Raw genomic sequence first — 16,632 nt, forward strand, 5'->3', positions numbered from 1 at the left:
TCAACCGCCAGAGGCCACCTTTGGTGGGCCACATGACTTGCAAACATGGCACGGCATCTGCTGCACTATCTACTAGACCCCTCCTCTTTATAAGTGCAGTGCAGCAAGCACTCCCCCTCATATTGTGTATACTTACTGTCAGCAACTGCTCATATCAGTGCCCGGATTGTTTCTGTGTTTGTGTCTGTGGCCTCAACTGTTGTTCACTTATATGTGGAAGAAAAATAAGCTTGGTTCATTGTGGCCATGCTGTTGCTTGTGTCTTATGGTATGATAAAAAAGTAATGTCAACTCAAATGTGAATCAGTTGTCTCAAAATATTTGCTTTTGACAGTTCCATCTATTACACACTTTGGAAAAACCTCCAAAATGACCTAAAGTAACAAAAAGAAACATTGAAATAATGAACTTTTTCAGGCAGACATTGTTGGCAACCAAGGATCGTATTAGCTGCTGAAAGTAACATGTTTCGCTCACTTATTTCGCCTTATCTTTGCTACTTGTTGCTATTTGGTGACATGAATTTTACCATATTCAGTGCACTCTAATGAAACATTTATAAACTTAATATGCTGATACATGTGTTTCAGGGCATATGTGTAAGTTTACTACCTGTTTGAAAAACAGCAATTGATATCAAGTCTTCTAAAAATCTTGATTGTCAGTATTTAAATGTGAGTGGGAAATGCCCTAAATCTACGTCTCTCATTTATACTCTGCAAACCACCTTGAGGTGCATGGCAGAGACTACATCATATGGTACCAGTTATTAGGGTTTCTTCCTATTGCATTCACATATGGAGCATGTGAAGAATGATTGTCTGAATGCCTTTGTGTGTTCAGTAATTAAGCTTATCCTCATGATCCCTGTGTGAGCTATATGTAGAGAGTTGTAGTATATTTCTAGAGTAATCTTTTAAAGCCGGTTTTTGAAACTTTGTTAATAGACTTTGTGGGGATAATTTACATCTATCTTCAAGAGTCTTCCACTTCTGTTCGTTCAGTATCTCTGTGACACTCTCCCACAGATTGATCAAACCTGTGACAATTTGTGCTGACTTTCTCTGTATACATTTAGTATCCTGTTAGTCCTGTCTGGTACGGGTCCCACAAACTTTTAGCAATATTCTAGAACTGGTCGCACGAGTGATTTGTAAGCAATCTCTTTTGAGACTGGTTTTCCTCAGTATTCTACCAATAAACCGAAGTCTACCACCTGTTTTACCCACAACTGAATCTATGTGATCATTATTTTTCATATCCCTACAAAGTGTTACACCCAGGTATTTGTATGAGTTGGCAGATTCCAACAGTGACTCGTCATTATAGTCATAGGACACTACGCTTTTTTCCTTTTGTGAAGTGCAAACTTTTACATTTCTGAACATTTAGAACAAGTTGCCAATCCCTCCACCACATTGAAGATTTGACAATATTTATGAAGCTTCTTTCAGATTGTACTTCATTATAGATAACTGCATCATCTCCCTGATGTTACTCTTAAAATTGTCTGTAAGTTCATTAATATGCAGCATGAACAGCAAGAGTCCCAACACATTTCCCTAGGACACAACCAAAGTTACTTCAACACCTCATGATGACACTCCATCCAAGATAACATGCTGTGTTCTCCCTACCAAAAAATCCTCAATCCTGTCACAAATTTGACTTGACACCCCATATGATTGTACTTTTGACAATAAGTGTAGGTGCAAAACTGAGTCAAATGCCTTTTGGAAATCAAGAAATATTACATCTGCCTGGGTGCCTTGATCCAAAGCTTTCAATATGTCACATGAGAGAAGCGCGAGTTGAGTTCCACATGAGCAATGTTTTCTAAATCCATGCTGCTTGGCATTGGGAAGGTCATTCTGTTCAAGATACCTCATTATGTTTGAGCTCAGAATATGTTCTATGATTCTACAACAAATTAATGTTCAGGATATTGGACAGCAGTTTTGTGGATCACTTCTACTACCCTTATTGTAGACAGGTGTGACCTGTACCTTTTTCCAAGAAATAGGCATGGTTTTTTGCTCAAGGGATCTATGCTGGATTATAGTTGACAGAGGGGCTAACTCAGACACAAATTCAGTACAGAATCTGATGGAGATTCCATTGGGGCCTGGAGCTTTCTTAAATTTTAATGATTTCAGGTGTTTCTGCAATACAACTGACACAAATACTTATTTCATTCATCTTTTCAGTGGTACAAGGATTAAATTGGGGCACTTCTGGGTTTTTCTTTGTAAAGGAACGTTTGAAAATGGAGTAAAGCATTTCAACTTTTGCTTTGATACCCTCAATTTCATTTCCTGTCTCATTTGCTAAAGACTGGACAGTAACTTTGGTGACACTAACAGCCTTTATATACAACCAGAATTTCTTTGGATTTTGTGAAATGCCATTTGACAGTATTCTGCTATGGTAGTTATTGAAGGCATCACACATTGCTCTCTTGACAGCCAAACATGTTTCATTCAACATCTCTCTATCTATAGCCCTATGCTTTGTTTTACACCTATTATGCAGTAATCTCTGTTTCCTTAGAAGCTTCTTTACAGTGACTGTATATCACAGAGGTTCCCTCCCATTATGAACTATTCTACTAGGTACATATTTATACACTGTGTGGTCAACTGTTCTTTTAAACCTGAACCAGAGTTCCTCTATATATGCTCCCGAAGTGTGCTGAAAGTTTCAAGTTTGTCATTGAGATATGACATTACTGATTTTTTATCTAGTTAACTGAACATATATATCTTTCTGCTTGTTTTAGTTGTCCTTTGTACTTTGACAATCATTGTTGTCACAACCACATCATGGTCACTGACACCAAATTCCTTGTGGATATCCTCAAAGAGGTCAAGTCTACTTGTTGCCGTTAGACCCAGTATATTTCCATTATGAGTGGTGTTCCTTATTATCTGTTGTAGGCAGTTTTCAAGAGGGCATTTAGTAAAGTTTCACTGGCTGTCTTATCAAGCACACCACTAACAAAACTGTAATTTTCCCAATTAATTGTTGGATGATTAAAGTCTTCACCCATGCTTACAGTATGATTGGGGAATTTATATACTATCACCTACAGTTATCGTTATCTGGATTGAATGGAGAATCACCTAAGGTCAATAATGAACTTTTGGTCCAGCATGATAGGTAATAACTTGCTCCCTACAGCTCATGTACTACTATGTTCCGACAGTCTTGTGCCATCATACAAGGAGGCACATATCACTAACTAGTCTATTTGTGAGCGATGAGTGAAATGTTTAATCTTCAGTATTGATAATATATAATTTAAGGGTGTATATCACAATTACTATTTTTTTATGTGCTTCATTGTACTGATTTTTCTCTCTTGCTTTTTCAGGATCATAAGCTTCAGTTACTAGATGCTAGGGACAGGATCACACCTTTGGAATACAGAAGATTTCTTAATGAAGGGAAACCACATATTTTAGTAGATGTAAGACCTCCAATGGAGTATGAGATATGCCACTTAGACAACGCAATAAATATTCCACTTGACACATTAAACAATGAAACTGTTCTGTGTGACATAAAGCAACTTATTGATGCAAAAAGAAATAAAAGTTCTTCTCTCCCAGGTCAGTATTGAAACAACAGGAAAAACATTTTGAAGAAATCTATTTAAGTCATAAATATATTGAGTTTTTTCTATAAATGTTTGACTATCTGTAATAATCCCATTAAATTTATATAAAGCTCATCAGTAAAGTATCTTCAAACTTAACCATTGCTCATCAGCTTTATGAAATCGATAGTATTTGCAAAGGAGCTCATAATATTTTTGTCTTTACTGCCAGAAAAGATGTTTAAATGATAGTCCTCTCGGCTGACTGCTAATATGCTATCCCTCTTACCACACAATATCACTGTGTTGGGAAAATAAGTTTTGAACTAAAATAGCAGCTGTCAGTCAGATAGAATGAAAACAGTTGTGCTCTTTAATCAATTTCAGGTGCCGCAGTTAGCATTTTCTCCCATCAGCCAACTGCTTTGTTTAATGTAGCTTACCATAATTTTCTCTCCTGTGCCAATGTCTTCACCTCAAAGCAGCACTTACACCCAATTTCTTCAATTATTTGTTATGTATATTCCAATCCTATCATCTGCTGACATAAGTACGGTTTCCGTCTTCTTCTTCTTCTTCTTCTTCTTCTTCTTCTTCTCCTCTTGTTGTTGCCCTGTACGTTGGAATAAGAATCTAGAAAACAGTGAAGCTAGTCAGGTTTTTGTGTGCTGCGTCGTATGTATCTATGGAAAAATCCCAATTAGGCAACAAGATATTGGACATCTATACCTCATCACAGAAAGTGGAGGTCAGAGGCTTTCCTGATCTGTGAAGTAATACAAACAGGGATCTGTGCCATATCTGATGACACAATGCTGGTATAGCCACAATTGTTTTGGAGCACATTGTTCAGTGCACATTGTTGAACATGGGCTCCACGGCAGATGACTCCTATGTTTTCCCATGTTGGTCCAATGACATTGTCAGGTACAGTTCTAGTGGGCACAGAATCATTAAGAGTGCACCGTGGATCTCCAGAAATGTGTTTTGGACTGAGGATCAATGGAAATGTGTCAGTTGTTCAGATGAATCACATTTCATGTTACACCAGGTCAGTGGTTGTGTCCAGATACGCCATCATCCAGGCGAACAGCTGCTTGAAACAGGTATCATACTACAGTCACAGACTGGCGGGGACAGTATTATGCTATGACAGACGTTTGCCTCGGCTTACATGGGAGCTGTGGTAATAATTAAAGGCACCACAGCTACTGTGAACTATTTGAACATTATTGCACACCACCTACATCACTATGTACTTCATGTCTTCCCCGTTGGTAATGTGGCGTCTTGTAGAAGGAAAAATGTTCATATCATGAGGTCATAATTGAACTACAGTGGTTTGAAGAGCATGATAGTGAACTCACCTTGCTCTTTTGGCTACCAGATTTGCCTGGTAGGAAGCTAGAGAAACAACTGGGAGGTTGGCGGGTGCCATCTCCATGTTCAAAGATCACCAGCCCATAATGTATGGGAAATCTGTGAACTATGCATAAACATCTGGTGTGACATTCCATAAACCTAGCAAGGTCTTGTTGAATCCATGCCACAAATAATCATTGCTGTATTGCATTCCGAGGATGGACCATATGAGCTATTGCACTGAATGTTTTATCTGTTTTTCATTAGTTCCATTGTTTTATATTTCTCACTACATCTACACCCATACGTTACAAGCCACCTTATTTATTTATTTATATTTTCCCCCATGGAGTCATTGAATCAGTGGTTTGTGCAAACATCATAAACAATACTGTTATAGTAATTACACCGGAAAGTATGTGTTGCATACAACTGCTACATATTATATCTGTTTTACACAGTTATTACCATACCATTCAAATGCTACTGCTGTTTATTTGGACTTGTTTATAACATATGCAATATGGTACAGTGGTCTGAGTTTTCGACTTTCCATTTAAAATTTTAACCATACTTTCAAATGCTACTGCTTCTTATTTGGAGTGTTTTACAACATATGTAATATGCTACTGTCGTCTGAGTTTTCAACTTCCCACTTAAAATTCTTTGAATACATTTAAACATTTTTATATAAAAAAATTTAATTTTGTGTTGAAATCATTCTCTTTTCATTGTTTAGTGATGTTGACAAATCAAACCACAGTCATTTTAATTTTGTTCTTATGTAAAGTTATTCTGTTTAAGTGTACATCCAGTGCATAGCACCATAAATAGGATATGTTATTTTGTTGTATAAAATTCCTAATGTGTGGCTTGGGACTAGCTTTGACAGCTGGCTAAGCCAGGGATATAAGACAGTACTGACATTCCCACATTATCTTCATCATTACCTATTGCATTAATGGGCCTCTAATGCCTACAGAAGGAAACAGAAGAAAAAAATGGAAAAACTAAACACTATAAAGTATTATAAAGGAACACATTACAAAAGCACAACAAATAGAGGGAAGTCAGTCAGTCGCAACGGAGGACCAGATAGAATTCCACCAATCTTGGTCTCTAGCTTCATCTTCCATCACTGTTGGCTCCACTTGTTTAAGGATTGTTAGTACTCAATCCTTCCATTGAATCTTGGGATGTCCCATAGGCCATTTTTCAGCAGATTGAGAATGGAGGTCTTGGTTAAGGAGGGATTCATCACTTCAAAAGAAGTGGACAAACCACTGTATCCTACTCTGAGCTAATATTCGACCAATGTGTGGCTTTCCAGACACTTGGTTTAGGTCTTCCTTCATTATTCATTCCCGTTTACCTACAATTGTATTGCAGACAGTTCCATTGATCTTTTGAACTACCTTCCGCTTAAAGTTGTAGCTAACATCACCCAGCTTTCTCAACCAACCGCTCATATAGGTCATCTTGCATTCTTCTTTCCCACTTACCTTCCATGGTATTATAGATGGGTCTGTAAGTCTTTTGAAGTACCTTCTTTTCAAAGGCACTGATTGTTTCTTCAGTTGTTGCTGATGTCGCACAGGTTTAGCCACCATATAAAAGTACTGGCCATGCTACTGTCATGTACAGCTAAATCTCTTTCTTCCATTTTATTAGACATGACTTGAATAGAGTGTTCAGACTTAAGAACATGCGATTTGTGTTTATTATTCATTGATGCTCTTCTTTTGTCACTTTATTTTTATTAGTCAGTATGGATCCCTTTGAATTCTTGAGCTCATTCAGTGGTATGCCTATCAACAACAACAAACAGAAGGAGAGCTTGACTGCATGACACACTATGAAATCATCATTCACCAACAATGCAGTTTTGTTTGAATTGTGGAGTAATCAGGAGGTATCAGCACACACTTGCTCCTTGGTGTTGCCAGAATCACAGAGTCATCAGTAAATGCCAGGATTGTGTCTGCCACCACCACCTATTTTGCATACTTAATAGTGCCAATAGTTGGTTGCCAAACCATTCTTGACAAGTTGATTGAGAGTAGCAACCTGCAGTATTTGGATACATTTCAATGGGATGTCTAATTCCTCAACGTTTTCATAACATGGAGCAATTAGTGCTGCTATAAGCTTGTCAAAAATCAATGAAGGTGGGGTGTAATTCCCAATCAAACGTGCAAACTTTTTCTATCAGCTGCCTCAAGGTAAATATGACTTTCCGACATATTACATTAATATGACACATACCAAAGATTTTCACACATATACACATCAAAACATTTCTAAGAAGCAATTTCAGTTGCTAAGATACTATTGTGAATTGTGTTTTATTCATCTCGTGACTTACATTTGCAATCCATTTGGTTTGCGTACAGGAGACATATCAAAAATTTATAAAACAGTTACAATGATTTTTACATTAATCAATAATAGCACTATAATAAATAATAACAGTATAAAGGTATTTCTTGGAATGTGTAACACATTGTATCCAGATCAAATTTCCAGTTTGTTCTGCATGAATTCATCCACTGAGTAATAACACTTCATTGTCAGTACCTCATATAGCTTTCTTTTAAGTGAACCTAAATTCATCTACATCAACTTGTTCTCTTTTAATTTATTACAAATTTTCATTCCCATGTATTGAGGTCCCTGGGCAAACAGTCTTAGGCGGTGGGTGGGGAGCATAAAATTTTCTTTGTTTCTAGTATCATGTGAATGGACAAAATGGTTTCCCTCAAATAATTCATGTCTGGTGTACAAAAATATAATAATCTCATATATGTATAAGGATGGCAGAGTTAATATTTTAAGTTTTCTAAATAATGGTCGACATGGTTCTTTGTGACTTGCAGTGCACATATTTCAAATGATTTTTTTCTGTATTTTTAGTATCCGCACTATGTTTGTCGAGTTACCCCAATAAACAGTACCATACCTAATAATGGATTTGAAGTAGCTTATATATGCTACTTTTTGTGTGTCCTTGTCAGTTGCAGTTGATAATATTTGCATTGCAAATGCAAAGCTGCTCAGTTTGTTTGCCAGGTATTCAGTGTGTGCCTGCCAGCTCAAATTTTTATTTACATTTAAACCTAAGAATTTGACTGAGTCAACTTCTTCTATAACTTGGTTTTTGTGGGCATTCTTAATATTCTTTCACGGCCGGTGCTGTCTTCAGTTGAAACTTACGGGCTGAGAGGCCGTGGTCGATGTATAAAATTTCCACCTAACATTTCGTCTCCATCTACGGGAGACACCTGTTTACTGCATCTATGGTGCTTTTCCCCTGCTGAAAACCAAATTGATTGTTTATAATAACAGAATATTTTGCAATGAAGTTTTTGATTTGTGCAGCAGCAAGTTTTTCAAATATTTTAGATAGGACTGGGAGAATCAAGATAGGACAATAATTTCCCATTATCTCTCTTGATCCCTTCTTGAAGAGTGGTTTGACTTCAGCATATTTCAGTACCTCTGGGAAATAGCTCTCTTCAAAACATTGATTCATTATTTGAGCTAGTGGTTTTGCAATTCTATTGTGTACCATTTTAATAACTTTGGTGGTTATTCCATCCTAACCTGCAGATTTTTTGTTTCTTAATGTTAGAATAGCATTTTCTACAGCCTTCACAGACACTTTTAAGAATTTTGTAAAGTTTTCAGAGTTTTTACCTAGGCCAAAGGGATTTACTTTGTTGTGATAATCTGTTACATCTACATTGACTTTGCTACATTTGTAAAAAATTCATTAAAGTACTCTGGTATTTGAGTTGGATTTACAATAGTATTTCCTTCAGTGTCAATTTTTGAAATTTCTTGGTTACAAGCTTTAACACCTAACTCAGTTTTAAAGACTGACCACACAGCCGTTGTCTTATTTTTATGATTTAAAATTAGCCTGTTATTTGCCAGTTGTTTTGCTGCCCTGACAACTCTTTTAAATATGGTTTTATAGAGTCTAACATATTTAATGAAATCAATATCTTTATTATATTTTAATTCTCTGTGCAGTTGCCTTTTCCTTACTCTGGAAATTTTTATGTCCCGGCACTTTACTTTATTTGTTATTTTATTGCTGAAGAGTCTAGGTGGAAATGTTTCATTAAAGACACCAAGAAAACTGTTTAGGAATTTGTCAAAGTTTTCGTCTCTTGAGTTACAATGATCAAAAGGCTATGTTTTCTCTTTTAGCTTCTCACTAAATGTTAGCAAGTTTTCTTTACTAAAGTTCCTGCTCATATGGGTGCTCATACATGAGATGTTCCTGTCTGTCTGTGGCAGCTCAATGAACACAGTGATCTGAAATACCTAGATATAGACAAAATTTTCACACATCTTCATGTACATAATTAGTTAGAACATTGTCAATACATGTTGCTGATTGCCCATTGTCTCTGGTAGATTCAAAGAAATTCAGCTTGAAACCATATTTCTTTACTAAGTCATTGAATCTTGAAGCATGGCTACTATCAAATGTGATATCAATATTAAAATCAGCAGCTAAGACAATTTTTTTCTTTTTTTCTGTACAAAGGTCTTCTAGCATAATTTGAAGCTTATATAAGAATAGTTCTGTTGTTTACGTCCCTGGAATTCTGTCTATTGAGATTATTCTAACATTTGCTAGTGAGTCTACTATTTCTACACAACAGCTCTCAAACTCACATTCTTCATTTAAATAATTAAAACAGTTTCTGTTCTCAAAATTTATATCACTATGTAGAATTATACATGATCGTGGCTTGTTTCTTCTGCAAAAGCTATTTGCTAACACGAAGTTCCCTATTCTGCTTAGAATTTTAATTGTGGCCTCAGTAAACCAGTGCTCATTTAAACAAACAACTCTAATCTTTGCACATTCTGACAGAATGATTTCCAATTAATCTATTATGGAGCTTTTATTGTTCGAAGCATCAGTGTTTAAACCATTTACATTCCAGGGAATAACATACCTACTTTGACTATTAGTTATAGGCTTTAGCACATTTCTTGCAAGATAATGGTTTGGTTTTGTCTTTCTTAATGCTACACAACTTTTTTCACCCTCGTCGCTACTTATCAGTTTCCCTTATTTTTTATGACCTGCCAAGTATCTATGAACATCTTGCTGAATGAAACTTCCTGGCGGATTAAAACTGTGTGCCGGACCGAGATTCGAACTCGGGACCTTTGCCTTTCGCGGGCAAGTGCTCTACCAACTGAGCTACCCAAGCACGACTCATGCCCCGTCCTCACAGCTTTACTTCTGCCAGTACCTCGTCTCCTACCTTCCGAACTTTACAGAAGCTCTCCTGCAGGAGATAGTTGCTACTCACCATGTAGCGGAGATGCTGAGTTGCAGGTAGGCACAACAAAAGGACTGTCAAACACTATTACAGTCTCTGGCTGCGAGGTCTGTCTGGCCTCAGCAGCTAGTGACCGTAGTCGTGTGTCTGAGCTGCGTGTTGTCTTGTTCCGATAAAGGCCTTTTTTGCCAAAAGCTTACATGTTTAACAGTATTTCTGTGTAGTGCAGCTGGTAGATGTGGCATGGACTCAACAAGTTGTTGGAAACCCCTGCAGAGTTATTGAGCCATCTGCCTCCATTGCCATCCATAACTGCAAAAGTGTTGGCGGTGCAGGATTTTGTCCATGAACTGATCTCTCGATTCTGTCCCATAAATGTTAGAAGGGATTCATGTTGGGTTATCTGATCAACCAAATCATTCGCTCAAAGCGTCCAGGATGTTCTTCAGATGAATCATGAATAATTTTGTTTTGGTGACATGGCACATTATCATCCACAAAAATTAAATTATTGTTTGGGAACGTGAAGTCCATTAATGGCTGCAGATGGTCTCCAAGTAGCCAAACATAACCATTTGCAGTCAATGATCAGTTTAGTCGGCACAGAGAACCCAGTCCATTCCGTGTAAACACACCACACACCACTGTGGGACCACCACCAGCTTGCACAGTGCCTTACTGACAACTTGGGTCCATGGCTTTGTGGGGTCTGAGCCACACTTGAATCCTATCATCAGGTATTACCAACTAAAATTGGGATTCATCTGACAAGGCCATGGTTGTCTAGTCATCTAGGATCCAACTGATGTAACCAAGAGCCCAAGAGATGCGCTGCAGTCCACGGCATACTGTCAGCAAAGACACTTGTGTCTGTCGTCTGCTACCACATCCCATTAATGCCAAATTTTCCTGCACTGTACAAACAGAATAGTTCATCATATGCCCCACATTGATTTCTGCAATTATTTCACATAATGTTGCTTGTCTGTTACCACTGACAGCTCTACACAAACACCAGTGCTGCCGATTGTTGATTGCTGGCTGGCTGAAGCCAGACTGCTAGAGACTGTGGTCATATGTGTGTGTGTGTGTGGGGGGGGGGGGGGGGGGCGCACGCTTGCTTGCACCCTTGTGTGTCTGTTGTCTATTTTTGACGAAGGCCTAGATTGGCCAGAAGCTTATTTTGTGACAGTCTTTTTGGTGGCCTATCTGTGAATCACCATCTCCACTATATGGTTAGTAGCAAGTATCCTTTTCATAATACTGTTACATTCCATCCTGGATTTTCCATTGTTTGATTTTGTTTCTGTTGCAGTTATTGTAGTCTGTCGCCGTGGGAATGCTTCACAGAAAGGTGTTATTAAATTGAAAGAACACCTAACAGAAGAGGCAGTGACAATACGGGACATTATAGGAGGCCTGCATGGTTGGGCAAATGATGTGGACAAGTTGTTTCCTGTTTACTGATGTCATGCATGCACTGGTTGTTATACGAAGATAAATGGTGGAAGCCTTTTATTCAAACAACCAAGATAATTTTTAAATACAAATAAAATTTCCTGACAGAGCTACTTGGAGGGTTACTTTAGCAAAAAAAAAAAAAAAAATGTGATTCCTAAATATCGCTTTCCAATGGCAGAGAATTAACCAAGTTGTACAAGGTGTACAACTTTGCTTCCGCCATTTTTTCCCCCAAAATTTGAGCCTTTAATGAAACAAATTGACTATACATGTATTATTCAAAGTATTTTCCATTGCTGGCCACTACTTTCTCCCATCTTTTGGGCAGTGTATGAATCCCATGTTGAAAAAATTGTTCATCTTTTGAAGCGATCCACGAATCGATCCAATTTGTGGCTCCTTCATGAGATTGGAAGTGTTGGTCAGCCAGGCCATGTGCCATTGATCTAAACAGGTGATAGCCAGAGGGAGCAATGTCTGGAGAATACGACATGTGGGGTATGACTTCCCATTTTAACATTTCCAAGTATGTTTTGACCTCTTTTGCAATATGGAGTCGAGCAAAGTCGTGCTGCAAAATCACTTTATCGTGCCTCTCGCTGTATTGCGGCAGTTTGTCATTTAATGCTCTGCTCAAACGCATTAATTGTGTTCAATAATGAGCACCTGTGATTGTTTCACTTAGTTTTAACACATCATAGTACATGACGCCGAGCTGGTCCCACCAAATACAGAGCATGAACTTGAAGCCACGTGGTAGCATGGCCGGGATATCCTCATGATTTTTTTGCATTTAGGGTTATCATAACGAACCCATTTTTCGTCCCTGGTCATAATGTGATGCAGAAATCCCTTCCGTTTTTGCCTCTGAAGCAACTGTTCACAAATGCCATTGAATGTCTCGTGGTTTCAGCTCACATGGGACCCAAGTTCCTTCTTTCTCAATCATTCCCATAGCCTTGAGACATTTTGAAATGGCTTGCTGCGCCACTCCCACTAATCGTGCCAATTCTTCTTGAGTTTGACATGAGTCTTCACTCAACAATGTCTCCAATTCTGCATCTTCAGAAACATTCTCTCTTCCACCACTATGCTGGTCTTTGACATTAAAATCACCATTCTTGAAGTGTTGAAACCATCCAAGATACATTAATTCACTAGCAGCATCCTTACCATATGTACCTGAGAGCATTCGATGAAGCTCAGCTGCTGTTTTCTTCATATTGAAACAAAACAGTAACAGCTCCCGCAAATGATGAGAATTAGGCTCGAAAACTGACATTTTCAATCAAGAACAACTTTATGATGCAGATACAAATCGACAAATGTTTGAATGAGGTTATGTTGACCAAGGTCCAAGCTAACTGCCTGACATCTGCGATCTGTTTCTTTCAGCCACTACTTACCATTGTCACCATCTGTCGGCAAACAGCAGAAGCAGAGTTGTACACCTTTTAGTTTCCCATGTCAATATGCATAACACACCTTATTTTTGCAGAGAACCAATCTCACTATGATTGCATGTACACTAACAGCTTTTCAAGAGAAACTACAGACACACAAATTTACAAGCAGCTGTAAACAAACTACATCCAGTAAGCATAAATTGAAATGAAATCAGGAAACATACATTATTACACAATAAACATACATAATTAAGGAATATATAAATAAACAATAAAAGTTAGATTTTTGTATTAAAAGTTAAAGGTGTTAATATAATAATAACTTCCTTAAATGGTCTGGGCATTTCCTTCTGTGTTTTTATTGTACATACTTCCTAATCTTAAGTATTTGTCCACATTTGTATACGTGGGATTTCTATATAACTTACATTTACTTGTATCAATGGTACTGAGGTTTTGTGACTTATGTAACTTCCATTACACAAAATAATATATAATATATTTGTAAATATACCAAAATATGTGTATTTGTAGAATGGAGTCTTCAGGTGTCATGTTAATATATATTGGAAGGAGGGTGCTGGATAGTTGGCTTGTTAAAATGTGTTTATTTTCTGTATTACAACATCATCTGATATCTTATTCATGTGTGTATTTGTGTTTGTTCATGAAACAGGTTGATTCACTTTAGAAAGCGCTCCTCATGGTGCACTGAAGTGACCAAAAGTCATGGAATAGCAATATGCACATATACAGATGGCACATACAAAAGATATGAAAGGGTCATGCATTGCCAGAGCTGTCATTTGTCTGATTCAAGTGAAAAGATTTCAGATGTTATTATGGCCACCCAATGGGAATTATTAGACTTAATGCAGAGTGGTGGTTGAAGCTGGATGCATGGGACATCCCATTTTTGAAATCATAGGGGAATTCAAAATTTTGAGATCCACAGTGACAAGAGCATGCCAAGAATACCACATTATCTCGCAGCATGGACAACACAGTGACCAACAGCCTTCCCTTAACAATTGAGAGCAGCAGTGTTTGTGTGGAGTTGTCAGTGTCAACAGACAAACAACTCTGTGGGAAATAACTACAGAAATCAATGTGCGACATATGATGAATCTCTCCTTTAGGACAGTGCGGCAAACTTTGATATTAATGGACTGTGGTAGCAGACAGCTGACATGAGTGTCCTTGCTAATAGCATGTTGTTGCTCGTGACCATATCAGCTGGACCCTAGATAACTGGAGAACCGTGGCTTCATCAGATGAATCCCAATTTCAGTTGGTAAGAACTGATGGTAGGGTTCAAGTTTGGCTCGGACCCCACAAATTCATCGACCCAAAAGAGGCACTTTGCAAGCTGGTGGTGGCTCCATAGTGGTGTGGGCTGAGTTTACATGGAATGGACTGTGTTCTCCGTTCAGACTAAACTGACATTGACTGTAAATGCTTATGTTTGGCTGCTTAGAGACCATTTGCAGCCATTAATGGACTCCACGTTCCCAAACAATGATTTAATTTTTATGGATGATAATGTGCCATGTCACCAAGCCAAAATTATTCACGATTGGTTTGAAGAACATCCTGGACAATTTGAGTGAATGATATGGTTGATCAGATCGCCCAACATGAGTCCCTTCTAACATTTATGGGACATAATCGAGAGATCAGTTCATGCACAAAATCCTGCACCGCCAACACTTTTGCAGTTATGGATGGCAATGGAGGCAGATGGCTCAATAATTCTGCAGGGGTTTCCAACAACTTGTTGAGTCCATGCCACATCTACCAGCTGCACTGCACTGGGCAGAAGGAGGTCCAATATGATATTAGGAGGGATCCCATGACTTTCATCATCTCAGTGTATCATTCAATTATTAATTATACTATTATATCATCTCTGAGGTAGAAACAATGGAAACTCCAAAATGAAATATTGACAAATATCATACAAAGGATAGATTACTACTCACCTTATGGCAGAGATACTGAGTCCCAGATAGGCACAACAGAAATACTGTTGAACAAGCTTTCGGCCAAAAAGGCCTTCATCAGACCCAGACAACGCAGCTCAGACACAAATTACTACAGTCACTAGATGCTGAGGCCAGACAGACCTCGACAGCCAGAGACTGTGGTCATGTGTGTGTGTGTGTGTGTGTGTGTGTGTGTGTGTGTGTTTGCTCTACCTCCGTCGAAGGCCTTGTTGGCCGTAAGCTCATTTTCTGCTAGTCTTGTTGTGCCTATCTGCAACTCAGCATCTCCACTATATGGTGAGTAGCAACTATCCTTCTCACCATATTGTATGAAAGTCTTTTTGTTGTGCCAATCTCTAACTCAGCATCTCTGCTATATGGTGAGCAGTAATCTATCCTTTTCATAATATTGTCTCTGTGATATAGCTGCACAAAAGACACAACTATAAGAATAATCATGTCCAGGATCTGGAGTATACACGTGTATGTACAAGCAGTTATAGTGAAACATGATAAGTGAGAGATCGATTGTCTTTTGTAATGCATAACTTGCAAATGAAATTTAATGGAGGCCTGCCAGGGACAGGAATGTAACTATAAAAAGAAAAGTTCCTACTTATCATGTAGCAGAGATGCTGAGTCACAATAGGCACAACAAAAAGACTGTCACGAGTAAGCTTTTGGCCAGCAAGGGCTTCATCAAAAATAGACAACACACACACACACACACACACACACACACACACGCACGCACTCACGCAAATGCTACTCACACACACGAGTGCAGTCTCAGGCGACGGTATGGGTAAGGAGGAGGGTGGGGTGGGGAGGGGAAGGAATAGTAGGGTAGGGGTGGGGGGACTGTGAAGTAGTGCTGATGGGGGAACGTGCAGGGCCAAGGTGGAGAGAGAGTAGGTCAGATATGTGCAGTCAGGAGGTTAGACAGGAGAGAGTGGAGGGCAAAGCAGTAAAGGAGAGAAGTAAAAAGACTGGATGCGACGGTGGAATGATGGTTGTATAGTGCTGGAATGGGAACAAGGAAGGGGTTGGATGGGTGAGGACAGTGACTTAAAGAAAGGTTGAGGCCAGGAGGGTTATGGGAACGTAGAATGTAATGCAGGGATAGGTCCCACCTGCGCAATTCAGAAAAGCTGGTGTTGGTGGGAAGGATCCATATGGCACAGCCTGTGAAGCAGCCATTGAAATGAAGCATGTCGTATTGGGCAGCGTGCTCAGCACCAAGACAGTCTATTTGCTTCCTGGCCACTGTTTGCTGGTGTCCATTCATATGGACAGGCATAGAATGTAGCATAATGGTTGCAGCTTAGCTTGTAGATCACACGACTGGTTTCACAGGGAGACCTGCCTTTGTTGGGATAGGTGATGTTTGTGACTGGACTGGAGTAAGTGGTGGTAGGAGGATGTATGGGACAGGTCTTGCATCTAGGTCTATTGCAGGGATATGAGCCATGAAGTAAGGGTTTGGAGCAGGGGTTGTGTAGGAATGGACA

At 38.7% G+C, this 16,632-nt stretch overlaps 1 protein-coding gene across 2 annotated transcripts in view; it reads left to right on the forward strand.

Moving 5' to 3' along the window:
- LOC126190979 (adenylyltransferase and sulfurtransferase MOCS3) overlaps nucleotides 1-13,778 on the forward strand; it is a 183,515-nt gene extending 169,737 nt beyond the window's left edge. For both annotated transcript variants that reach the window (XM_049931649.1, XM_049931650.1), the window contains exons 8-9: nucleotides 3,374-3,611; nucleotides 11,585-13,778. In XM_049931649.1, the coding sequence (XP_049787606.1) occupies nucleotides 3,374-3,611; nucleotides 11,585-11,736 (390 nt within the window). In that variant the 3' untranslated portion in view covers nucleotides 11,737-13,778. The remainder of the gene's footprint in view (nucleotides 1-3,373; nucleotides 3,612-11,584) is intronic.
- Nucleotides 13,779-16,632: the final 2,854 nt, after the last annotated feature.

The sequence above is a fragment of the Schistocerca cancellata genome, chromosome 6 (genome assembly GCF_023864275.1).
Source record: "Schistocerca cancellata isolate TAMUIC-IGC-003103 chromosome 6, iqSchCanc2.1, whole genome shotgun sequence".
In the NCBI taxonomy this organism is placed as follows: domain Eukaryota; kingdom Metazoa; phylum Arthropoda; class Insecta; order Orthoptera; family Acrididae; genus Schistocerca; species Schistocerca cancellata.